Here is an 18,145-nt window from a genome sequence, read left to right as displayed (position 1 = left end):
TTGTATTGACTGAGGTTGTACTTATAGCTGGCTGGTTTTGTTGTATTGACTGTGGTTGTACTATAGCTGACTGGTTTTGTTGTATTGACTGTGGTTGTACTATAGCTTGCTGGTTTTGTTGTATTGACTGTGGTTGTACTATAGCAGGCTGGTTTTGTTGTATTGACAGTGGTTGTACTATAGTTGGCTGGGTTTGTGGTATTGACTGTGGTTGTACTATAGCAGGCTGGGTTTTTTATATTGACTGAGGTTGGACTATAACTGGCTGGTTTTGTTGTATTGACTGTGGTTGTACTATAACTGGCTGGGTTTGTTGTATTGACTGGTTACACTATAGCAGGCTGGGTTTGTTGTATTGACTGTGGTTGGACTAAAGCTGGCTGACTTTGTTGTATTGACTGTGGTTGGACTAAAGCTGACTGGTTTTGTTGTATTGACTGTGGTTGTACTATAGCTGGCTGGTTTTGTTGTATTGACTGTGGTTGTCCTATAGCTGGGTTTGTTGTATTGACTGTGGTTGTACTATAGCTGACTGGCTTTGTTGTATTGACTGTGGTTGTACTATAACTGGCTGGTTTTGTTGTATTGACTGTGGTTGTACTATAGCTGACTGGCTTTGTTGTATTGACTGAGGTTGTACTATAGCTGGCTGGTTTGTTGTATTGACTGTGGTTGTACTATAGCTGGCTGGTTTTGTTGTATTGACTGTGGTTGTACTATAGCTGACTGGCTTTGTTGTATTGACTGTGGTTGTACTATAGCTGGCTGGTTTTGTTGTATTGACTGTGGTTGTACTATAGCTGACTGGTTTTGTTATATTGACTGTGGTTGTACTATAGCTGACTGGGTTTGTTGTATTGACCGTGGTTGTACTATAGCTGGCTGGTTTTGTTTCTCTTGCTGTAGTTGCACAATATACCTACAACATCCTATATTATTTAAAGTATGAATTCATATATTATTGGTATTACGTCATAAACAATGTCACAATTAAAATTGTTTATATATTTATAGTTACTTGCATATTTGCGTATTCAATCGATGATTCCTGTTACTATCATTAATATCAATTATCGTTTATTATCACGTAGAGTTGTTGATTTGTTAGAACCAGCATATGCATACTGTAATAATGTATATGTACAGTTGTTACATTTTCCGGGGCAATTATTCTGAGGTTGTTTCAATCGGACCTTATTCGCGGACCGAATTAAGGTTCACGCAACCATGCTTTGTAGACGTTATGAGTAAACAGTTCATTAATCAATATTCTGTAATCATGTACTTTTAAAATTACCCCCCCCCCCTCCCCCCCTCCCCCCTCCTCCGCGAATATCATCAAATAATACAGAATTTATTGTCAGTTGAAATTATGTCTTTTTCTTTTGGTGTGGTCATAGACTAATAACATTTATTACCTGGGTTGTTATTTTTACCGCAAACATAGCGAAAATAAATCCCCCGCGAATATTATAAAATATACAGAATTTTTGTTAACGTTGAGGTCAAGGTTACTGTTATAACGTACACGGGTATTTTGGTGCAATCATAGACTAACATTACGGTTATTGGCTTGTAGTAACATATTCAGCTTAAGTGTAGTGTGTAGAGATTATAGTAAGTGGAAATCTCCATGAAAATGAATTTGATAACCGATACTGAATATATAGAATCTTTAATATAAAACTACACGATAATCTAGGACTTGGTACTAAACCTAGGATGTGAACAAATGTTGAAATATGACAGGGTAATTGTATTAGCCAAATAAATAATCTTTTTTTTTAAACATTTTTTATATATATATTTGAATTTTGTTCTAAAGTACATGAAACACAGGTCCATATTCTGAACCGAACCAATAGCCATCAAAGTCTTGACAATTACCTCTTAAGGAATTGAAGCATGTTAATGTTGTAGACGTGTTCCACAGGGTAGCATAAAAAATTGCCAAGTTGTTTAAAAGGCGATTAGGCTAATTGGAATTTCTCAAAAAATAAAAATCCTGATAGACATATATCTGGTAGTGTTTACCTTAATTTTACAAAAACTCTATAGCACTCTTCAGTTCCTTCCTGCCTGCCATTTGTACTAATTTACCGACACGAGTTTTGAGGGAAATGAGTAATTAGATTATCACTAATCTAATCATGTAATTAAGGTCATCACCTTTTGATCAACTGGACAATGTCCTTCTATACAATCTGATTATGTTCTATGTCTCTGATAACACTTAAAGTACTTTTTATCATTTGGAACGTAACAGCAAACCCTAAGTTGAGATGGTTGGATTTTCTCAAGATTTATGTGCTAACATCACTAATGAAACAAAAGACGCATGCTCCTTATGAACACAGGGTCCTACATATGAAATATTAATAAAGCAAGTAACGCTTACTTCTCAGGAACCCAGTGTCCTACTCAACTCGATCTATAAAGCTAAATACGCTCACTCTTCAGGTACACATGTTCCTATTTTATAAGGATTATATAAGATCCATGAAGAGAAAGACGCTTTCCAGTAACATATGGTGCTATTGTACAAGATCAGTGAAACAAACGACGCTCACCCTTCAGAAATACATGGTCTTAATGTTATTCTAAGTTACTTGTGTACCGCCTTGTGTTATTGTTGTTTTTACTCAATCGATTGTCTTGCTACATTTGATTCCCTCTGTCATAATAATGTTAATATACCTCTTTCATTTTTGTATTTCGTTATAAGTCAGTCTGATCTGTACCTAATTAAAATATGTTTGAGAGACATTAATTCTCATTTAGAGTACCATATTGTACATTTGCTAAATAAAGTATTGCAAATTACTAATAAACAAATATATAACATAGCGATTTTGTTTCTCTTTATATTAGAAGAATATTGCTATTTGACAATAACATGATGTGTGGCATTTTATGTTAATTTAGGTTACAATATTTCGTTAAGACCACAGGAGCTTGACACGTTCCTATGGCCGAAATCAAAATATAAGATTGTCTACCCCTAGATTATTTATTATTGACAATAATAAGTAATTGAGGGGTCCGACCCTTGCCAGTAAGAAGTGTTTTAAGGATCAAACCATGGGGTTAATTTATTTTCTGTATCACAAAACGTGTCAAGCCCCTGTGATTAAAATTGATGCGCTCTAGATTCTGTAGTTTCCTTAACAATGAGTGAATGGACTGCGGATCCTCCAGATTAAAAATTTGGAAACAAATGATATCGCCATCCACGTGTATATCACAGATTAACCAGGTTCTACTTGCAGTGCAAGCCGATTTTACCTCCTGGGAGCAATAACGGCTATGTAAATACGTCGGCATTGGTGATATGACCAAATAGGTCCATTTTATAGTGTCATCGGGACCAAATAGGTCCATTTTATAGTGTCATCACACTGAAATGCCATACGTAGACACAACGACATGACAGCAGGCCTTGTCACATTATACGGTTAACAAGGCAAACTTGTCCATATAATAATAATCCATTCGTCAAGTAGACATTAATAGGAACCAATTTGATTAATAAGGTCAAGAGACAATCTACATTCTTTATCGCTTTGAAGGATACGCAATTCTAATGTCAAAAGCGACTTATATCCATGTGGGGTTTCTGATAATGAATGACAATATGATCACAATAAATTTTAAAGAAAATATAGACACATATATTAAGCACTGGACATTGAAGATTCAATTTGCTGGCTGTTTTTTGAGATAGTTGCAGCAGGTTCATTAGTTTAATTAACACTGGCATCGTGCTCAAAATAAATAACAAAGCACATTAAATTTGTATATTCTTATGAAGTATTTTAATTATAATATTTACATTTTATTGTAATGACATGTCAGTGCATAATCTTGATTTAATGAGTTGTCCTCACATAATATATACATATTTCCTGAATCTATTACCATATTACATGGGGACACATTGTACTAATAATCCGGTATCATGTTAAATCATGATCAGCATCAAAGTGTGAATCTGGTTAAAATATTTCATCATGTAATTATAGCCCTTTTTTTTAGGTCGATAGATGTTTTATCAACATGAAAAAAATATCGACCGAGGACGATTTAGAGCATTCTACCAATTTGTCATTATAAGAATATCTAATTTTCGGCCTCTTTTTAAAAAAAAACATATACACAATGAAAATCACATGAAAATCACATGAAAATCACATGAAAATAAGTATATTGATGATCTAAATGATATGAGAAATTTATTCTGGAAGCATAACGTTAATATTTTCATTGAATACTTGATCACGTGATTTATGTCATATACACGCACGCACACAACCATTAACCAGATAAAGTGATCCATGTATTTCCTCAACAGTTAACATCTGAGGTAAAAGTTACACGAATCACGTGATGATTGTCGATAACAGCACAGGTAATGTCAATTAATCCAGACAACGTTTACTTAAAATGAAAAATAATGGATAATGTTTTAGTCCGTTTAATGAACTTTTAACGTTTGACAGTAAAGCATTTTATTTGCATTGATTTACCTAATTTATTTCGTCTATTATTTCAAGAGCTTTCTGAAATATGTAATTGACATTACCGGGGCATCAAATTAAAAGTACATTAAGGTAAAAAAAAAAAATAATAAGTGATATAAAAATGAGGTATTCATATATATTTCACTTCTATATCAATATTAATCAACATTAATTATCAGACGCCATAAAGCCATTATCAATCATATAGATATAGCGATGACGGGTGGCTGGAAAGTTTGTACAGCAATAAACAATTGTTCCTAACACTCACTTTAATCCCTCATCGGACTTCTCTATATACATCAACTTATATAGTATAATGTTATTCCTTATCATATTAGGTGTCGCTATCGAATAATATATCATCTAGAATTAACACGTGACACTTTTATCTGGTTTTCATCCTATTGTCCAACCAATCACTGATAACGCCCAGGTTCTCTTTCATCCATCGTATATTCGTCTCTGTGCTCTCGAGAGCTTGTGTAAATGCCTGTCTACCAGAGCTCAGATCCGGATGATTTCTTCGGAACTGTAGTAGCTGTTATAGATAGACAAATATTTATTAGGTTACTTTTTTATGTCTAATTTTATAAAATCTTTAATTTTATAAAACTTTAAAAACACATCAATGTGTTATAATTATGTTATAAAATGAAATAAATTCTAATCTTAAATAAAAGAATTTATATATATTTGATATATTTGATTCGCATATAATTCGCACTGACAATGGTTTTTCTTCATTTATCTAAAATTTGACAATTCAATGTAACTTTTACAATCGATATTAAATTCATAAAATAGAATAAGACCATCACGTTTAAAATGTTTGATAAATTAATCAAATTCACAGAAAACATGCCCTAAAATGATTTGAACAACATACCTGGTCCATGTTGAATTCTGTGTTAAATGTTACAGATGTCGCCTTGATGATACCAGCAAAAGAAAACTGTGCCTGGCCAAATCTAAAACAAGAAGTATTTAATAAGTTGTGATCTATTTGATTGACATACATTTTTGATAGAGTAAAATTTCATTATCTCGAGCTCTGGTAACTCGAAGATCCTGCTTAACTCGAATTAAACTTTTTTTCAGTCACGACGGTAAAATATGTTTGTAAAACATACACGGCTTCCTGGAACACTCAGGGTAACATGGTCACTCATTCACTTCGAGATAACGAGGTTCGGCTGTATTACATATGAAAGACTGATTAACAGGATTGAACAATACAAAATAATGCACACGTCCACTAAACAAATAACTACCTAAAATGACTATTTCCTGTTTCAAAAATGATATGTGCACTTGATTCAGTTTGATTGTTATGAATATAGTTTAATAACGATTGATATTGAATTGAAGATATGCAATTAAACATTGCTTTTGGGTATGAATCAAACAGAAGATTGAGTGTATGCTGAATAATGCATTGTACAGCACTCCATCGTGCAGAAATATCATCCCTATAGGACTCATAGTAGCCAACCTAGATGAAATCTATGTTCTTTTTATACACAGCTTCCCCCTAACTCTACATGAAAGTAACTCATTCGGCTAGCTATATCATCTGACGATTTTATGATTCGCTATCTCTGTAATCAAACTGCTAAACCTTTAGTTCTGAGTTCTTTCCCACTCGATACCAGTTCGGTTAGCGATATCACGATTTCACGATTCGCTATCTCTGTAATCAAACTGCTAGACTTTTAGTTCTGGGTTCTGTCCCACTCGATACCAGTTCGGTTAGCGATATCACGATTTCATGATTCGCTATCTTAGTAATCAAACTGATAAACCTTTAGTTCTGGGTTCTGTCTCACTCGATACTCACTCTTGAATTAGGTAGTCCCATTTATCACTAACAAAGTTCCATGCAATGTCTCGTCCGGCGGATTGTTCAGCTACATAGGATATCACATATACTATATCCTGTCTTCGTATTTCTTTAGGGTCCAAGCTGAGGGACAGGTACCTTAACAGAAAATGTAAGTAATATTTAATGTATCATCAGCGTCCTCAAGATTGATCAAAAGACACAACAGATATAAGAACCATTCAAAACAACTTGAGAGTTAGATACAGTAGAGCCATAATGGATTAAGCTGCAACATACAAGAATCGTCAGTAATACTAAGGGCCTAAATGGTTATAATAGGCGACTTTAGTCAATACAGCAAAATGGAAATGTCAAAACTGTGTGGGGAGGAACCGAAAACCCATAATTTCAGTAAATTTCATAATTTTGAATATGGTATTATATTGTATTTCTAAAGAACTCTATGTACATCTACCAAATACCCATGATTTCGTTAAATTTCATAATTTTGAATATTGTATTATATTATATTGCCAGAGAACTTAAGTATATCTACCATATACCCAAAATTTGAATAAATTTCATAATTTTGTATATTGTATTATATTGTATTTCTAAAGAACTTTAAGTACATCTACCAAATACCCATGATTTCGTTAAATTTCATAATTTTGAATATTGTATTATATTATATTGCCAGAGAACTTTAAGTATATCTACCATATACCCAAAATTTGAATAAATTTCATAATTTTGTATAATGTATTATATTGTATTTCTAAAGAACTTTAAGTACATCTACCAAATACCCATGATTTCGTTAAATTTCATAATTTTGAATATTGTATTATTTTGTATTTCTTAAAAACTTTAAGTACATCTACCAAATACCCATGATTTCGTTAAATTTCATAATTTTGGATATTGTATTATATTGTATTTCTAAAGAACTTTAAGTACACATGTATATTCTGAAACATGTCACTATGTAAATGAATCAAAACGTGACAATGCCTTAATGTTTGGAAAAGCTGTTAGACCAGCTTGATGCGGTCATTATTCCGGTTCTTATTTAGAGAGCATGGTATTCATTCGGTTTCACGTATATCCCTATGGCAGAATAGACAATGATAATTCATCCTTGTTAACGATATTATGTGCTGCAGTATAGCATTTTTTTTAATTAATTGTTGCAATAATGAAGGTAAATTACTCACTTGCTCAGTATCCAGGATTGTTTTGTGCACGACAGGGAGTAGAGGATTCGTTTCTTCTCGGCGGCGTTGTTGCTTGTCTTGTATTGGCTATAGAGGAAATCCCATTCATCTGCTCCGCCCTCTGAAATAGCCGTACAATACACCGCCTGTTTGATGTCAGGGTCGATCCTGTATGTCACATGAAAATTAAAAGCAAATATTAGTCATGAAAGCTAGTGTTGAATTACTCAGCATATAGGGGCAAATGAAGTGAAGGTAGAATAAATTGGTTTTTTGTTTGTTTGTTTGTTGTTTTTTATTCAACTTCTGCAATATACATTACTGCAATATATATTGCAGTATTCAATAACACACTCATTTGACAACAGCTACCAAGTAAGAGCAGAAAGTGTTTAGATTGCATGGAAAAGTTCATTTAAAATGGCTGCGTAAAAAAAATTCAAGTGAAATTCAAGCGAAAAATGATAACAGGATAAGTGACTCGATTGACGAGTCTGGATAGATGAACGAGGCTAAATAGTTGAACGAGGCTGGATAGTTGGACGAGACTGGATAATTGGACGAGACTGGATAGTTGGACGAGGCTGGATAGTTGGACGAAGCTGGATAGATGGACGAGGCTGGATAGTTGGACGAAGCTGGATAGATGGACGAGACTGGATAGTTGGACGAGGCTGGATAGTTGGACGAGACTGGATAGATGAACGAGACTGGATAGTTGGACGAGACTGGATAGTTGGACGAGACTGGATAGATGGACGAGACTGGATAGTTGGACGAGACTGGATAGTTGGACGAGACTGGATAGATGGACGAGGCTGGATAGTTGGAAGAGGCTAAATAGTTGAACGAGGCTGGATAGTTGGATGAGACTGGATAGTTGGACGAGACTGGATAGTTGGGCGAGGCTGGATAGATGGACGAGGCTGGATAGTTGGACGAGACTGGATAGTTGGACGAGTCTGGATAGTTGGAAGAGGCTAAAGAGTTGGACGAGACTGGATAGTTGGGCGAGACTGGATAGTTGGACGAGACTGGATAGTTGGGCGAGGCTGGATAGATGGACGAGGCTGGATAGTTGGACGAGACTGGATAGTTGGACGAGACTGGATAGTTGGGCGAGGCTGGATAGATGGACGAGGCTGGATAGATGGACGAGGCTGGATAGTTGGACGAGACTGGATAGTTGGACGAGTCTGGATAGTTGGAAGAGGCTAAAGAGTTGGACGAGACTGGATAGTTGGGCGAGACTGGATAGTTGGACGAGACTGGATAGTTGGGCGAGACTGGATAGTTGAACGAGACTTGATAGATGGACGAGGCTGGATAGTTGGACGAGACTGGATAGTTGGAAGAGGCTGGATAGTTGGACGAGACTGGATAGTTGGGCGAGACTGGATAGTTGGACGAGACTGGATAGTTGGGCGAGACTGGATAGTTGAACGAGACTTGATAGATGGACGAGGCTGGATAGATGGACGAAGCTGGATAGTTGGACGAGGCTGGATAGTTGGACGAAGCTGGATAGTTGGACAAGGCTGGATAGATGGACGAGGCTGGATAGTTGGACGAGGCTGGATAGTGGACGAGACTGGATAGTTGGGCGAGGCTGGATAGTTGGACGGGCTGGATAGATGGACGAGGCTGGATAGATGGACGAGACTGGATAGTTGGGCGAGACTGGATAGTTGGACGAGGCTGGATAGTGGACGAGACTGGATAGTTGGGCGAGGCTGGATAGTTGGACGAGACTGGATAGATGGACGAGGCTGGATAGTGGACGAGACTGGATAGTTGGGCGAGGCTGGATAGTTGGACGAGACTGGATAGTTGGGCGAGACTGGATAGTTGGACGAGGCTGGATAGATGGACGAGGCTGGATAGTTGGACGAGACTGGATAGTTGGACGAGGCTGGATAGTTGGACGAGACTGGATAGTGGACGAGACTGGATAGTTGGGCGAGGCTAAATAGTTGAACGAGGCTGGATATTTGAACGAGACTTGATAGTTGGGCGAGGCTGGATAGTTGGACGAGACTGGATAGTTGGACGAGACTGGATAGTTGGACGAGGCTGGATAGATGAACGAGGCTGGATAGATGGACGAGACTGGATAGTTGGACGAGACTGGATAGTTGGACGAGGCTGGATAGATGGACGAGACTGGATAGTTGGACGAGACTGGATAGTTGGACGAGACTGGATAGTTGGACGAGACTGGATAGTTGGACGAGGCTGGATAGATGGACGAGGCTGGATAGTTGGACGAGACTGGATAGATGGACGAGACTGGATAGTTGGACGAAGCTGGATAGATGGACGAGGCTGGATAGTTTGACGAGACTGGATAGATGGACGAGGCTGGATAGTTGGACGAGACTGGATAGATGGACGAGGCTGGATAGTTTGACGAGACTGGATAGTTGGACGAGGCTAAATAGTTGGACGAGACTGGATAGATGGACGAGGCTGGATAGTTTGACGAGACTGGATAGATGGACGAGGCTGGATAGTTGGACGAGGCTGGATAGTTGGACGAGGCTAAATAGTTGGACGAGACTGGATAGATGGACGAGGCTGGATAGTTGGACGAAACTGGATAGTTGGACGAGGCTGGATAGTTGGACGAGACTGGATAGATGGACGAGGCTGGATAGTTGGACGAGGCTGGATAGTTGGAAGAGGCTAAATAGTTGGACGAGACTGGATAGTTGGACGAGGCTGGATAGATGGACGAGACTGGATAGTTGGACGAGACTGGATAGTTGGACGAGGCTGGATAGTGGACGAGACTGGATAGTTGGACGAGGCTGGATAGTTGGACGAGGCTGGATAGTGGACGAGACTGGATAGTGGACGAGACTGGATAGTGGACGAGACTGGATAGTTGGACGAGGCTGGATAGATGGACGAGACTGGATAGTTGGACGAGACTGGATAGTTGGACGAGGCTGGATATATGGACGAGCGTGGATAGTTGGACGAGCGTATGGATAGTTGGAACGAGGCTGATAGTGAAGTAGTTGGGGAGGACGAGGCTGGATAGTTGGACGAGACTGGATAGTTGGACGAGACTGGATAGTTGGACGAGGCTGGATAGTTGGACGAGGCTGGATAGTTGGACGACGCTTGATAGTTGGACGAGACTAAATAGTTGGACGAGGCTGGATAGTTGGACGAGGCTGGATAGTTGGACGAGACTGGATAGTTGGACGACGCTTGATAGTTGGACAAGACTAAATAGTTGGACGAGACTGGATAGTTGGACGAGGCTGGATAGATGGACGAGGCTGGATAGTTGGACGACGCTTGATAGTTGGACGAGACTAAATAGTTGGACGAGGCTGGATAGTTGGACGAGACTGGATAGTTGAACGAGGCTGGATAGTTGGACGAGGCTGGATAGTTGAACGAGGCTGGATAGTTGAACGAGACTTGATAGTTGAACGAGGCTGGATAGTTGGACGAGACTGGATAGTTGGACGAGGCTGGATAGATGGACGACGCTGGAGAGTTGGGCGAGGCTGGATAGTTGGACGAGACTGGATAGTTGGGCGAGACTGGATAGTTGAACGAGGCTGGATAGTTGGACGAGGCTGGATAGTTGGACGAGGCTGGATAGTTGGACGAGGCTGGATAGTTGAACGAGACTTGATAGTTGGACGAGGCTGGATAGATGGACGAGGCTGGATAGTTGGACGAGACTGGATAGTTGGACGAGGCTGGATAGATGGACGAGGCTGGCTATTTGAACGAGACTGGATAGTTGGGCGAGGCTGGATAGTTGGACGAGACTGGATAGTTGGGCGAGGTTGGATAGTTGGACGAGGCTGGATAGATGGACGAGACTGGATAGTTGGGCGAGGCTGGATAGTTGGACGAGACTGGATAGTTGGGCGAGGTTCGATAGTTGGACGAGGCTGGAAAGTTGGACGAGACTGGATAGATGGACGAGGCTGGATAGTTGGACGAGACTGGATAGTTGGACGAGGCTGGATAGTTGGACGAGACTGATAGTTGGAAGAGGCTAAAGATTTGGACAAGGCTGGAGAGTTGGACGAGGCTGGATAGATGGACAAGGCTGGATAGTTGGACGAGGCTGGAGAGTTGAACGAGACTGGATAGATGGACGAGGCTGGATAGTTGAACGAGGCTGGATAGTTGAACGAGACTTGATAGTTGGACGAGGCTGGATAGTTGGACGAGACTGGATAGATGGACGAGGCTGGATAGTTGGACGAGACTGGATAGTTGGGCGAGGCTAAATAGTTGAAAGAGGCTAAAGAGTTGGACCAGGCTGGATAGTTCGACGAGACTGGATAGTTGGATGAGGCTGGATAGATGGACCAGGCTGGATAGTTCGACGAGACTGGATAGTTGGACGAGGCTGGATAGTTGGACGAGACTTGATAGTTGGACGAGACTAAATAGTTGGACGAGGCTGGATAGTTGGACGAGACTTGATAGTTGGACGAGACTAAATAGTTGGACGAGGCTGGATAGTTCGACGAGATTGGATAGTTGGACAAGCCGGATAATTTACGTTAGTTATCCATTTGTAAAAACTTACGTGTTAACATGTTGACTGTCGTCCATCCATGTTTCAAACAGAACTTTAGCGTTAGACACACATGACTCGACGTTGTAGGTGCAGGCTAAATTGGTTAGGAGGATACGGAGCATTCTGTTTAAAGAAATATTTAAAAGATGAGTGGAGAAATACAGCAGAATTTCAATAACATTGTTATTTTTAATAAAATATGTGCATACAATGATTATGTTACTACAAAATCGAACAATTCAGCTATCATAAGACTCACAATTGCGCTGTAATATTTTAATGGCTTCAATTTGTTTGTTTATTTGTTTCTTTTACATGCAGCACATTAGCCAGTTACAGTGTAAATACGGTTGTTTTATGGGTAAATATTCAATCATTTGTTAATTTTTCATTGATTTATTTCGTGATCTACTCGGATACGTCAAATTACCAGACATATAAATCATATGTCAATACTATGTTACATAGATAACCATGTTAAACTGTAAATATATGTAAATAATGCAACATAGAATGTAAAGGCAGTATGGAGATACTATTCATGTATACATAATTATATTATATTATAGAGTTTATTTACTACATGAATGACTTGCTTCCTCGTAACTGAATCATAAACTGGTTAAGGAGTATATCATATTTTATTATATGTCATATTTATTATCTATCATATTTATCAAATATAATATTATCTATGTAAATTATATAGTACTTACTTCCTCGTATGTCCCTCGGCATCAGAAGAGTTCATGCCTACGGTGTTAAATGGCTTAGTAACTAATGTCCTCATAACGTTTGAATACTTTCCGTAAACGCTTGACATCATAAGCATCCTGGAGACGTAGGTGAACTGAGTTGACGCAGCCCGCCAGGGAGCGTACTCATCTTCCTTATCCAAGTATTCAATGGTTTGGAGAGCCGTCAAGAAGTCCAGTTCTGATGCCCTGTGTGGCATTTGGAGATATTAACTAACACTTAATTCAATATTTTCGCTAACATACTTAAAGTACAGCGCATTTTATATTAATTTGATTTATAAGATATGGTTATAGTAAAAATTATTGATAGACTCTTTTTTGTTATAAGTTCCTTTGCCGCTAAATCAACCAATCAATAGCGGCATTACAAATGGCCACGTCATTTAACGTTACGGACAGATAACATAAATTGTAAGCCAATGAAAATGCTTGCTACAAGCAAGAATCAACTATTTGATAAAAAGATAAGGAAATTATGTTTGATTATCATGTTGTGATGTTTACAACAAAGTGTGATACACATTCTTATTCTTAAAAAGAAACTACTAGAAACGTTTTTTCACTATGATTTAAAATTTTACTGGTTTACCAATACTTTAAAGCAATGTATTTTGTTGAAAAATATAAAAACGGCTTGTAATTATTTCATTTTCAGACTATCCATTTGGCGTTTTTATTCTGTCCTGATGAAAATTTATAGTCCCTAGGAAAATTGTAAAATGTGTATACTGTAGGAAGGAAAACTGCATGGTTCTGATAATGAGATGTTTAGGCATTTTCAGCTTACTTACTTTGCTAAACTCCAAGCGTCGTTTATTATTTGCCCTCTATTGATCGTATGGATGACCTTCAAAAGGTAAAACATTTACCAAATAACTTTTCAAAATGGGACATAACGTATGATATCAACAAAACAACAACAATTGACATTCCAAAACATCACATTAGAATTATCTCTCTAGAATAAATACAGTAATCTTATTTTTGCGCCTTTTATTTAAATTATTTGCGCTTGCGATAAACCAATATATTGCTAATATGCTTATTAAGGTAAAGCATAGAGAGAGATTGGGGGGGGGGGGGGGGGGGGTTAATATGCGTCCTACCTTTTCTGATGGGAATATTAAAAAAACAAAGACATGAACAGGTGGACAAACAAATAGTCCGACACCATAGTAGTAACTACCGGCATGTCTGATGTGAAGTTTGAATAATAAATTAGAACATTTAAAATTACTCTAGAATACTGTAAACGACCTTATTTAAACAGAATAGCACCATTATGAATTGACCTCATCATTAGGCATCCTTTTCTGATGGGAATATTAAAAAAACAAAGACATGAACAGGTGGACAAACAAATAGTCCGACACCATAGTAGTAACTACCGGCATGTCTGATGTGAAGTTTGAATAATAAATTAGAACATTTAAAATTACTCTAGAATACTGTAAACGACCTTATTTAAACAGAATAGCACCATTATGAATTGACCTCATCATTAGGCATGTGAAATATAAAAAAACAGTGTACATAAACAAATTCAGAGCAATTATAATTTAGCGGAATTTTTAAAATGAAAATAGTTAGATTTGTATCACCACGAAAAACACGTTCACATTATGTTCAATCTATTACAAACAAACTGACCGTATGGTTAGTTTTTAACTGGGTGATAAGTGCATTCCAGTTGGACTGATCGTAGTTTACTCTGTAGTAACCGAACTGTTGTATATTTGCCAGGAACCATTCACCATCTTTGATCTCGGAGCCGTTTAAACGTATTTCTGAAGGAAGAAATACATTAAGTGTGATATCAGAAATAATAAATTAATAAGAAATGCATAGTAAATACATAATTACATTTAATAAATTAATCAGAAATGCATAGTAAATACATAATTACATTTAATAAATTAATAAGATCGAATGTAAATTATTATAATGAGAGAATATTTCAGTCAAATATTGAATATTTTCAATTTAACTAAAGATAGGTATAGAAAATAAATCTTATTGTTATTTTTTGTTGTATATCTAGGTATTATTATTGTATTTGCAATATTCAGATAATTATATATTAATGTTATTCATATTGTATATTTGACATTTACATTGTATTTTTGCTACTCATATTGTAATAATACAATAAAAATACAATGCAATCAATTCAATAAAAATACAATAAAAATAGTAAATAAACAATAGGAATATCGAAAGATGAATACAACAGATACAATAAAAAATCAAAACATAGAAAATGAATAACAAATCAACCCATATAAATAACAAGAATACAATACAATAATATTACTACGTATCTTAACAATGTTTGACACGCATTTACAGTATATACTTTTTAAAAATACACTTTCATTTTCCATTTCTTACTAGTGTTAATAAAACAATGTTGTGGTTATTAATTTAAACAGGCATAAACCTGATATTCAATTCAATTGTTCAAACAAAAATGATAATTGAAATACGTAAAGTTTTTATGTATCCACATATTGAGATTTTATGTTTAATATTTCACATGCTAGTTTTTGTTTTATTTTCCACTAAAGAGGAGGAGTATATGGAGCATTTTACAAACATTTTATCTTTTAATTAAAAATGCGATTTAGAGTTTTTACAAGCAGTGGAATGTTCTACAGTATGGAACACACACGGTAATCTACTTACGACTGTGTGCGTCATTAATCCAAAGAACATCTTTACTGGACACGTCAAAGTTTGGACGGGACTGATGTGTCAGCGTCACGGGTATCTTCCACTGGTACCTACAAGTTAGAAACAATATTGCATCTTCGATTTAGTATTGTTATAAATTATATTCCTATAGTATCAAGTATCGGGACACATTTTAATGCCTCGTGTTGTTGATGAAGACGTGTACACCATTTTCCCCGTATGTACACTAGTTTCATAGACTTAGAATTAATGATTACCATTTCGTTTCAGTGAAAGTATTCTCTGATGGGTTGTAAGAGACAGACGTTATTAGTCTAAATATATTCATCATGCAGATCTGGGTTTAAAACGAGCAACATATTTATAGTAGAAATGCATCATATACAGTAGTTTGGGATTGCATTCAAATATGAATTGGTAAATATAGAAATAATGCACGGCAGTAACAGTGAATTTGTAACTGCCGTGAACATCATTTCAGAAATAAAACAGTTATCCGTTTTCTGCACTAAATAATGAATGTAAAAAAAAAATTTAAGGAGTAATTTGCTAACATGACTCCATAAAAATATCCGTACTTGAAAGGTGAGACAAATCTCATTGGATCGGTGGCATTGGCGTTAGCAAGGAAGCGTTTCTGTGATACAGATATGACAGTGTTTGATTCTCGTCTCATCGTTACTACTGGGTAGTTCATCTGAAGCGTCCACGTGTCCATGATGTCCTTAACCTTTAACCCTTGCGGAGAAACCTGTATCAGGTAAATTAAAAACAAAATATCATAGTATTATATAATGTTCTATATTAAATAATATATATTAAGTAAAAAATATAATGAAAATTATGCTTGCTTTTATGTTAACTAAAATATGCACTAAAGTTTTGAGATTACAGATTCAAGAAATCTTTGATCCCCGTAAGATTCATTGGACTATCCATTACTCAACTCATAAATAAAAGTGTCATTAGCATTGATGTTTTTGTATAATGCTTGTTTTCTTTAATCACACATATCATCTACCTCATTACTCTTTCGTATCAGATGACCGTTCAAATAGGTAGTTTTGTGAGCAGGAAGACTACTTACATCTGTCATTGCCTTCCATAGATCGTCGTGTGCAGCATTTTGATATATTTTACTGTTAAGGTACCTCTGTAACAAACAAAGTGACATGAAGAGGCTGTCTCTTTTATTAGAACTGCTTTTCCAAGAATATCATTGATCACTGCATTACACATTAAGGACGTTTTGAAATGTATATGTGATATGTTACTAAAGAATCTCCAGCTATGGTATACATCTGGAAATAGTTTGCATTCTGCATTCGAGTTATTTTCTCTCCATTTCTAAACACCCCATAGCCCTCTGTGGAAACGAGGAAATATATTTTCCAATTGGTTAACATATAAAAAATATGTACATCATTTATCTTAACATTTCGAAATGGTTAACAATTTATTTTCCTTTTTGCTAAACCATGTTGTCGCGTCAGGAAAACTTGCAGGATGAGGTCTTTAAAAGCAAAACATTTCTCAGAGATAAAGGCCTCTCAATGTCATCATCCCATTGTAATTAAACCTCCTTGTTTCGAGATCAAGGAAATAAGTGATACACGAAGTATTTGTATTCATCAACTGTCTCGTTTGCGTTGTGGAAAGGAGTGTTATTTTACTGTTTTTATATTTGTTATAATTGCTTTGTGGCATGTGATTTTTTTTCAATCAATCAATCAATACATATTGTACGAAATTATTATCTCTTACACGTATTTAAAATCTTGACTTCAGCATGTGATTTAGAAAGGCGTCCGACTGATATTAATTACTTCCATTTAACATGCTACACCGCCTACGTCATATCCACTTATTGTCACACATTGCATAAAATGTCATCCAGGCTGTAGCAATGTATCTTATTCAAAGCAAAGAATGAAAAACAGAAATGCCAAATATTTATTGTTTATACGGAGACGAAACACCAGAGAATTTCTTTTGGGTTATCTTTGGGGGGAAAAAATGAGAAGTCTAAACATTTGAGGGGTTGGTGATAGCATGAATTATATGCTTGGTGGGGCAGCAAAACAATGCTTGTTTGCTGTGTGGCGTAATTCTGTCGAATACCCACCTAAGGATGTAAATTGTCATACAATTTGTATTTTGTTCTAATAATGATGCGGAATTAGCCATCTTATGATGAGCTTTTCAAAATATTTCTGATGATAATATTTTTCATGTTTCTTTAATAAATTGTCATCTTGTATAAGATGGCCTTTTCAATTCAATCATTGGTTTTAGTTTTATGTGGAGCATGCATAAATAACTTTTGATATAAAAAACATACAACAGCCTATTTTTGTTTTTTAAAGGATCATGATTACTCATATTTCGCAAAGAAAGATTTTTAAGTGCAATTAAATGGATTCTTACTTGGATTCCCAACTGGAAGGTGTCGTCCCCGACAAAGAATTTCATCATGCGAATTATACTGGCTCCCTGCAACACACAACACTGTAGCATAACTTTGATGCCTTATAAATAGAATAAATATCGTCTTCGTGGTGAGCCCGTTT

The 18,145-nt window shown here is 36.6% G+C and overlaps 1 protein-coding gene and 1 long non-coding RNA gene across 2 annotated transcripts in view; one reads left to right on the top strand and one right to left on the bottom strand.

Moving 5' to 3' along the window:
- Positions 1 to 1,114: 1,114 nt before the first annotated feature.
- LOC117315030 lies at positions 1,115 to 4,138 on the top strand. Its single transcript, XR_004529667.1, has 2 exons — positions 1,115 to 3,343; positions 3,376 to 4,138. It is a non-coding gene; the product is annotated as an uncharacterized LOC117315030 (long non-coding RNA).
- The window catches only part of LOC117315026, a 69,975-nt gene continuing 55,622 nt past the window's right edge, over positions 3,793 to 18,145 (bottom strand). Inside the window, 12 exon segments of the mRNA XM_033869157.1 lie at positions 3,793 to 5,061; positions 5,410 to 5,491; positions 6,361 to 6,501; positions 7,563 to 7,730; positions 12,133 to 12,246; positions 12,840 to 13,067; positions 13,673 to 13,728; positions 14,532 to 14,668; positions 15,567 to 15,664; positions 16,154 to 16,326; positions 16,663 to 16,728; positions 18,003 to 18,068. Of these exon segments, the coding sequence (XP_033725048.1) occupies positions 4,909 to 5,061; positions 5,410 to 5,491; positions 6,361 to 6,501; positions 7,563 to 7,730; positions 12,133 to 12,246; positions 12,840 to 13,067; positions 13,673 to 13,728; positions 14,532 to 14,668; positions 15,567 to 15,664; positions 16,154 to 16,326; positions 16,663 to 16,728; positions 18,003 to 18,068 (1,482 nt within the window). The 3' untranslated portion in view covers positions 3,793 to 4,908.

The sequence above is a fragment of the Pecten maximus genome, chromosome 17 (assembly GCF_902652985.1).
Source record: "Pecten maximus chromosome 17, xPecMax1.1, whole genome shotgun sequence".
Classification (NCBI taxonomy): Eukaryota; Metazoa; Mollusca; class Bivalvia; order Pectinida; family Pectinidae; genus Pecten; species Pecten maximus.
Note: the sequence above shows the minus strand (reverse complement) of the source record. Positions and strands in the feature narration are given on the sequence as shown.